The sequence below is a fragment of the Apteryx rowi genome, unplaced genomic scaffold (assembly GCF_003343035.1).
Source record: "Apteryx rowi isolate R43461 unplaced genomic scaffold, aptRow1 scaffold_60, whole genome shotgun sequence".
Taxonomy (NCBI): domain Eukaryota; kingdom Metazoa; phylum Chordata; class Aves; order Apterygiformes; family Apterygidae; genus Apteryx; species Apteryx rowi.
In genome coordinates, this window is record NW_020450872.1 from 688,771 (window position 1) to 696,755 (window position 7,985).

The 7,985-nt window shown below is 47.5% G+C and overlaps 1 protein-coding gene across 1 annotated transcript; it reads right to left on the bottom strand.

The window, feature by feature from the left end:
* Positions 1-1,604: 1,604 nt before the first annotated feature.
* Positions 1,605-7,593, bottom strand: LOC112974462 (zinc finger protein 239-like). Its single transcript, XM_026083439.1, has 4 exons — positions 7,555-7,593; positions 6,435-6,648; positions 3,930-4,016; positions 1,605-3,470 (listed from the first exon to the last, which is right to left on the bottom strand). The coding sequence occupies exons 3-4, from the start codon at positions 3,979-3,981 to the stop codon at positions 2,551-2,553; spliced, it is 972 nt and encodes a 323-aa protein (XP_025939224.1). The 5' UTR covers positions 3,982-4,016; positions 6,435-6,648; positions 7,555-7,593; the 3' UTR covers positions 1,605-2,550.
* Between the last annotated feature and the right edge of the window lie 392 nt (positions 7,594-7,985).

Consider the following 7,985-nt stretch of genomic DNA (forward strand, 5'->3'; position numbering starts at 1 on the left):
TGTGTGCATGGTGTGAGAAAAAAACAGAAACAGGACTGGAGCAAGAGAATGCTGGGGAGTTCACCTGGGCTGCTGCCACTTGGCTTCTCTGCAACGAGATAGCAACTGGTACCTTCAATTTATTGTATACATGTAACCATGCTGTCCATTGCAATGCTTTGCTCCTTCCTTGAACGTATGATAGGCTGATGCTTCAACTGAGAGGCAGGAGACATTTTCAGGCAGTTAGCTGATAGAGGAGAAGGGTGACTACCTTTCAGAATCAGTACATTTTTGGTAACTCTGTGGTGAGGGCACTATAGAAATGCACTATATTTTCCACTGTACTGTGGCAATGGGGGTATGTATCTTTCTGATGGGGGTGGGAGGTGAGGAGGGAGTTGCAGAAATGATAAAGGCAATGTGTCAGGCTTTTCAAGATCTAGTCCTCCTTAGGAACCTCATGCAGACCAAGCTTCTTCAAAAGAGAAAGAGGAACAACTTTTGTCATGGAAAAGGGGATGTTTGCTCACCGGTAAAAAGAGTAAAACCCAGCATTCTGCTCAGATATAATTAAGAATGCCTTAAAAAATGGTAACAAACATTTTAAACAACATCTTTTGGGGGAACTAACAGCAATACTTGGCCATATTATTTATTTCCTTGTTAGCCTGTCTATCCTTCACTGTTTATTCTTCCCTGTTAAAAGTTTACCAAGCCTCTCAGCCATATGTATGCTACTGCTTGTGAGGCTGTGGTCTAGACTGGATTAATGCTGTTTAAGCTGAACCCTCCAAAATCTGTCATTTAAAAAATGCAGATCATTTTATGGATCTGATTTAGGGCACAACCATGTGAACAATTAATCAGCACAGTTATATTGATTCAGGCTCTGGGGGAGAAGATGCGAGTAGAGTGAAACCAAATGACTTAAACTGGATCTACTGCCAGCAGAGTATGAAGCCGTGCCCTCCGTGTTAGCAGTGGGTGGTTAAAGGAGGCATAGATATATCTGGATTACTCAGCCAACACTTTCATTCACATTGCTTCTGTTCACAGCTTGTTTGTTCCCTCAGGACCCTGTGCCCTTCAAGCTGGGCCTTCTCTTTCCCCCTAGTCATATCCCCCACTGGGGAGCTCATCTCTGTGTGAAAGCTCATTGTTAGCATTAGGCCTGTATGTGATTATGAAAATAAAAATTCTACAGCACAATAGATTTGATCACTTCATTTTCTTGCCTAAAGCACAGTGTGATTACTTCCCCTGTTTGGCTTTGTGGGTGGAACAGGCATTTCAGCATACACTACTGCATTTATTACAGGGAGTTCTTCTGCACTAGAGATATTAAAATTTTCATTATTACTGCCAATTCTTTCCTCCCCCGTACCAAGTGATTGTCTGAGCTAGAATTCCTTTTAAGGACAGACTCCCTGTAGTAGTAGTATTCTCCTCTTCAAAGAAAGGAAGATCTCTTCAGAGGTCAGTTCCTTCTATTTTCTCATAATTCTGCCTCCCCCATATTTCTTAGAAAGTCATTATTAAACAAGACTTCAAAACCACTCACAAAAAGTCACAGAAAATCCAGAAATCAATGTCATAATCACCTCTCTGTAATCATTAACAACTCAAAATCATAATGTCTGAGTTAAAAAGTTTTATGCAAGAAAAAAATGTTTAACATTTAATATAAAATCAAAGTTTGACATAGCTTATTTTTCAAACATCCTCTTTCTGTTCATCAACTGACAATTAGAAGATCACAGTTAAAGTCCTCCTAAATACTTTTAAAAGCCTTATAAAAACATTCATAAAGTGCCACGCACAAAAGCACCTTAACAAGAATTTGAGAGAAATATCTATTAGGATGTTAATCGTCATAATTGCTGCTGAGGACTAAGTYGTCAAACAGCAGCAGGATTTGTGGAACTGTTAATTTAACTAACACATAACCCAGCAAAATACAGTTCCATAGACATGGCCTCAACAGAGAGTCAGGTAGGTCTACAATAGGTATGTAGAGACACCAACATATTGTTGTAGGGTTTTAAAATAAATAGATGCTAACACCACCTAAAACCAATACCGGCAAGTGGGAGATGTAGATTCTAAGTGGGAGCCATCATCCCAAGCTGTGGCCTTATCACAATGGCAAAACCAAGGCAGCTTGTACAGGACACAGTTATAGATTTTAGCTGTTTTTTTACAGGGATAAAAATCACTCCCCAATAAAAATAACAGAAAAAGGCACTGATCCTTGGAACATTTCTKTGTTCTCCCTTCTGGACTTGAACATACCATAAGCACCTTTCTTGTCTCCATCCCCAAAAGAGAAGCTCAGAACTACCACCACACAGCAGTGAACATGCACTAGTTCCTTCTGCAGCAGCCTCCCTCCCTGCTTGAGTGTCTGGGCACTGCTCACAAGCAGATTTAACTGGAGGGAAAGGCTCTGAGGACTCCACCCTCAACGTTCATGCCCCATATGGTGTTCATGCCCCAGGGAGCACCTGTGTGCCTTCCCAGCACCAGGTATCTGCCTAGGGTCCACACAGCCTTTATCCTCTCCCCCAACTACTCTGTATGGTGCTTCTGGTGGCGCACCAGCTGGGGCTGGAAACGAAAGCTTTCCCCACACTGGCTGCAGCGGTACGGCTGCTCACCTGTGTGGATGCGAGTGTGCTTGATGAGGTTGGAGTTGCCGCTGAAGCCCCGGCCGCACTGACTGCATTTGTAAGGCTTCTCACCAGTGTGGGTGCGAGCATGGTTGATGAGGTCAGAGCTCTGCCCAAAACGCTTGCCACACTGCCCACAAGCATAGGGCCGAACCCCCTCGTGTGCTCGCTGGTGCTGGAGGAGGTGGGAGCGTTGGCTGAAGCTTTTCCCACAGGCTGGACACTTGTAGGGCCGCTCACCTGTGTGCATGCGTTGGTGTTTGATGCAGGTGGAACTGTCACTGAAGATTTTCCCACACTCGCTGCACACATAAGGTTTGAGCCCGGTGTGGATGCGCTGGTGCTTGAGGAGGTTGGAGCTCTGGCTGAAGCTCTTTCCACACTCGGCACAGGTGTAGGGTTTTTGGCCCGTGTGGACCCGCCGGTGCTGGATGAGGTGGGAGCTCTGGCTGAAGCCCTTGCCACACTCCCCGCACAGGAATGGGCGCTCCCCAGTGTGCATGCGCTGGTGCTGGATGAGGTGGATGCTCCGACTGAAGCCCTTGCCACACTCGGAGCAGATGGTGGGCTGCTCTGTGCGAGGGGCTCGCCGTGTGGCTGCTGCTTGCCCTTTCTCCTGTCTTTTCACCAGGCTGCCATTAGAGCAAGGTGGCTTAGCCACCTCTTCCTCCTTCTCACAGCCACCAATCTGTGCCTCTGAGGAACTGTGCTGACTTTCATGGCTATTCCCTGAGCCCTCTTCTCCTCCGGACCCCACTGCCAGCAAGTCCTGCTGATCTGCACTTGCATGATCTCCTGGAAGGGGACCTGCCTCGCCACCTGGAAAAAATGTAGAAGTCTAATTGTGATTATTGCAGGGAAATGGCATGGCAGAGAACGGGCAAGCTGCTCTCTCAGGAAGCCTGGTCTACACTGTGTATGAGAAAAAGTAAAGTGAAGGCTGGTGGCAGACAGAAATTCAGCTGCAGGAGAGGCTGTATGGCTATGAGAGCGCAGCCTAACCATGCAAACATGAGCAGATGTGCCACAATTAGCAGTGCTGAGGACAAGGCTACAGGCATTTCCTTGCCCCCAGGAAATCTTTGCATTTTGTCTTCTTCACAGTATATGTGAGAAGACAGAATATTAACAGTGGACTGACAAAGACAGGCTGCCTGCTTGCCCTGAAGAGCAAAGAGCAGGTCACAACATAAGGCTGATGGAAAAAATAACACTGGGACAGCTCAAATAGCATTTTGCTTGCTTCATGTTTATAAACTTATCTAACTTACTCCTCACCTGTGTGCATCTCCTCCAAGGCCTCTTGATCTTGTTCTTCTCCTTGGTCCATCTGGACAGTTATGCCAGGTTAAGCAATCAGGAACCCTTCTCACAAAACCAAACAAAAACATTCAGCAAGAGCTTGTCATATAGAATGTCTTAAAATCTACTGCCCCTGCTGAATATGGGGAACAAGCAGAGTAGTTGCATAAAAGAGCAGAATTAACTAGTGACAAAACATTCATGGACATCCCATGGACTAACGAGGTATCTGACATCAGATATTTTTTTGTTTTCTTAAAGGAGAAGTCTAGGYTGCCTCTCTTCAGATAAATGATATATATTAGGACATATACCAGATGTGTGGGACTCAGCACTGGTTGACAGGAATCATAGATATACCGTTATGCAAACATCAAAAATCAACGATATCTGCGTGTACAGGTGAACTGGAGACACTTCTGTAATATGGCAGCCACAAGGCTAATTAGTCTCCTAAAATTATTTTAATTGGAAAATGACTCTTTAATCTCCAGAACCTGATTTTCTTTGTTACTACCTCATCTCTTCTTTCCTCTTTCCCTCTCAGGCTGAGGCAAATACCAGCAAAAGCCTATAAAATAGGCAATATGAAGTATTGTCTACTCAGATAGAACTATACCAAGTCTCTGCTTGGCATCCCTGCTGAGTTCCAACAACTACCACAAATGCAATTGTTGGGCAGAGGGATCTTAACAATTCTATCAGCACCAAAGACGAGGATTTTTCCCTTCAGTATTTCTTATTTTAAGACCCAAAACAGCCAAACAGCAAGCACTAGTAGGTAGCATGAGGAAGGTAAGCAATGGCAGTTGCTGCAGAGAAAATGCAGAACAGAGAAAATATGATAAGAAAAAAAAATCACACTTTTTTAAAGGAAGAATTAAAGAGGGCAGGGAAAGGAAACCAAGTGGATGAATCTAGGGCTGGAGTCTGAAGTGAATCACAGCTACAGCTGAGACCACATAGGGGAGTATTTTTAAAGCATATTGCTTAAAAAAATTGCACTGTGGATTTTTTTTTTTTGCTTTTATCTTTAGTTACCTAAATGCCAGTTAGCATCACTTCAAAAACATACTCTGTGACCTCTGCTTCAAGCTACCAATATTTGTTTATTTATGGCTGAGCCAAGGGAAAATTATACTTTGGACAGCTACTTCAGCTCCAGTTGCAATCAAGTAACTGGACAGATGGGCCCTGATGAACACGAACACTGTAAACTGATGGGTACCTGGTCCTGGACCACTTCATCCATCATCAACGGCTATTTAACAAGAGGCAGTGGGTAATAAGGCATTACCTAACAGTGCCAGAATCAAGGAGGCACTCAGATGAACAGAACAGTTTTGCACCTCAGATGCTAGTGGTTAAAAAGCCACCAGTCTTGGAGTCTTTAATCCTAGGTGGCAAAGGTGTTGGTGGAGAGAGAGAATGAGGGAGGCTGGAAACTTGAACTACAGAACCGTGAAGAAAAAAAATATTGGAAAAGCAAGAAGTCTTAAAAATTTATGACCTGAGTGCCTACTCTAAATATTTTTGAATGCTGAAGTGCACCACCCCTGCAGATGCATCATTTCAGGCTGTTCCAGACTGATATGCAAAGGGAGATTGCTTTCTGCAGCCCTACAGCTCTAAGGATTTTGCCACTACTGAGATATTTTGCTACTGGTATCCGCTCAACAGTTCAATAGTACAAGCCAGCCAAGCTATTTCCATGCTGCATTAGGTACCAGCATGGCCCACCTCTGCTTTAAAGCAGGAAGAATCAGAACCCTGTGCACACATGGACCCTTCACCGAGGCAGCTAACCACCAGCAGCAGGGTTTCTCTGTGAAAGCTGTCAGCAAACAGGAACTTAGGAGAAACAAATCCCTCAACATGTGCTTGTATTCAGAAGCGGTACTACCCGATATTGGCATCTAACTAAATGTCCAGTAACAACCACCAGGGCAAACATCTAAGCAAGCAGACACAGTAGAAGGAAGAGTTTCTTCCTCAGCCTGCAAAAATTTCTGGTTTGTTTACCACTGACACACTGCTGCTATGGCAGATATGCTATGGCAGCCCAGCATAAAGCAGGCAGCATTTGTATTACTAACAGTCTAGTCTGGATTAAGGAAAGAGTTTCCTCCCCATGATCACAGTAATGTCACTGAGAAAAAGAGAGAACAAACCTCATCAATAGAGGGGATGTTCCTGTAGGGATTATGTCTGTTACCAGTAGAAGCACATCCTTGAGTGTATTGGGTTCTTCTTGAATGCAGAAACCAAGGAGAGAGGGAGAATGTGTGCGAGTGTGTGTGGGTGAGCAGGATACTATATGCAACATCCACAGCTTTATTAAAGCAAGGTATGAAGGGCATCTAATTTGGACCTCCAGCAGGTGCTTTGCAAACACACCATACTATTCCTGGGGCCTTGATTTTAGTATTGTGATAGCATATACATATTTTGTAGCTGGGTCCTACAGTTTATTTTCTTTACCTTGGCTGTTTACAAACAACTACTTATTTTCTCTTCGGACCACTCAGTTCTGTATTCCTCTTGTACCAAGGTGCAGAGGTTATGCAAATTAGTCTAGTGTAGAGCTCCATATTTTCAGATTTTCATGCTCCTCGGGATCCTCCAATCTGCTCCTGAAGGGCAGTGAGTGGCAAAGCACTCTCTGCATCGTCACCCTGGGCACTACAGCACAAACCTGTGATTCAAAAGAAGGCCACAGATGTTCAAAGCTTCGTCCCAAACTATTCCCTGGGATAGATAATGCTTATAGTAAGAGCAAAAACTTAATACAATTTTACCACAGAAAATAAAGTTAATTATGCAGCTGGACAGACATTCCCAGCAGTATTAGACTTGTCTTGGGTGTGATGGCAGCCCACCTCTCTGTACCATCAGATCTGTTCATGAACTATAATGCAGTGACTCCTTTATTAAAGGGTGGGCAGATACACATCAACACCCCCATTTCTGCTCCCTGCCTACTGAGGGAAGCCCCCCCGAGCTCCGTGAGGTTGCAATGTGCACGCCGCACCTCGTTGCCCCGCTGCTGCTGCCCTCACCGAGGGGCGAGCAGCCCCCGCGCAAGAGCCGGCGCAGCCAGAAGCGCTGGGAGCGGGGAGGGGAGGGTGCAGCTGCGCAGGAGGAGCAGCCGCCGCGGAGCTGCTGCGAGCGGGGTCAGGGGCGCAAAGCTGCCTGCCTGCAGCAGAGATTAAAGGCACTGACCGGACACTGGGGAAAGCTGTGCTTTTGGCAGGTGGTAGGTGAAAAGGGATAAACGGGGAAGAAGGGCGCTACGGGGAAGGGATGCAAGCAGACGCGGATGGGAACTAAAGGGCAGTCTGATCTGTGAAGGTGAAAGTTAGCCCTCCCCGTCTCCGAGCTGCCTTTATATTTCTTCTCCGGGTGGGTCCTCCCTTCGCGGTGCCGACAGACAAAAGCTCCGCCGCGAGCTGGCCACCCCCGAGAGCCGGCGCAGCCGCCGGCGCAGCCCCCGGCTCGGCCCTCGCCGCCGCCCTCCGCCCGGCCGACAGCCTGCGGGAGTCCCGTCCCGTCCCGTCCCGTCCCGTCCCCGCCGCGCCGCGCCGCGCCGCGCCGCGCCTACCTGCAGGGCGCCCGCTCCCGCCCGGCGCCTGCCCCGCCCCGCCCCGGCCCGCCCCGCTGCGCGGCATCGGCGGCAGCTTCCTGCTCCGCGGGCAAAGGGCGCTTCCTGGGCGGGGCGGGGCGGGGCGGGGCGGGCCCCGCTGCCCCCCGGGCCCCGCCGCCCTCGCGGGCGCACAGCAGGAAGACACCTGCACAGCTTCGGGCCCCTCGCTGTAATGCCCAGGTGACCCTCTGTCCCGGGAAGCGCGCCGCAGAGGGGCTCTTCGACAAGGTTTCAGGGCAGGAGGGATGGCTTGTTCTCGTTTGTGGTTGCTCTGAAGTCTTAAATTGGGTACCTACCGCAGCGCTGTTGCAGGGAAAAGCTGCAGGTGACAGTGCCTGTGAATATGTATTTTTGCAAAGCCCTGTAATAATCCTGTTGTGTATTATCCT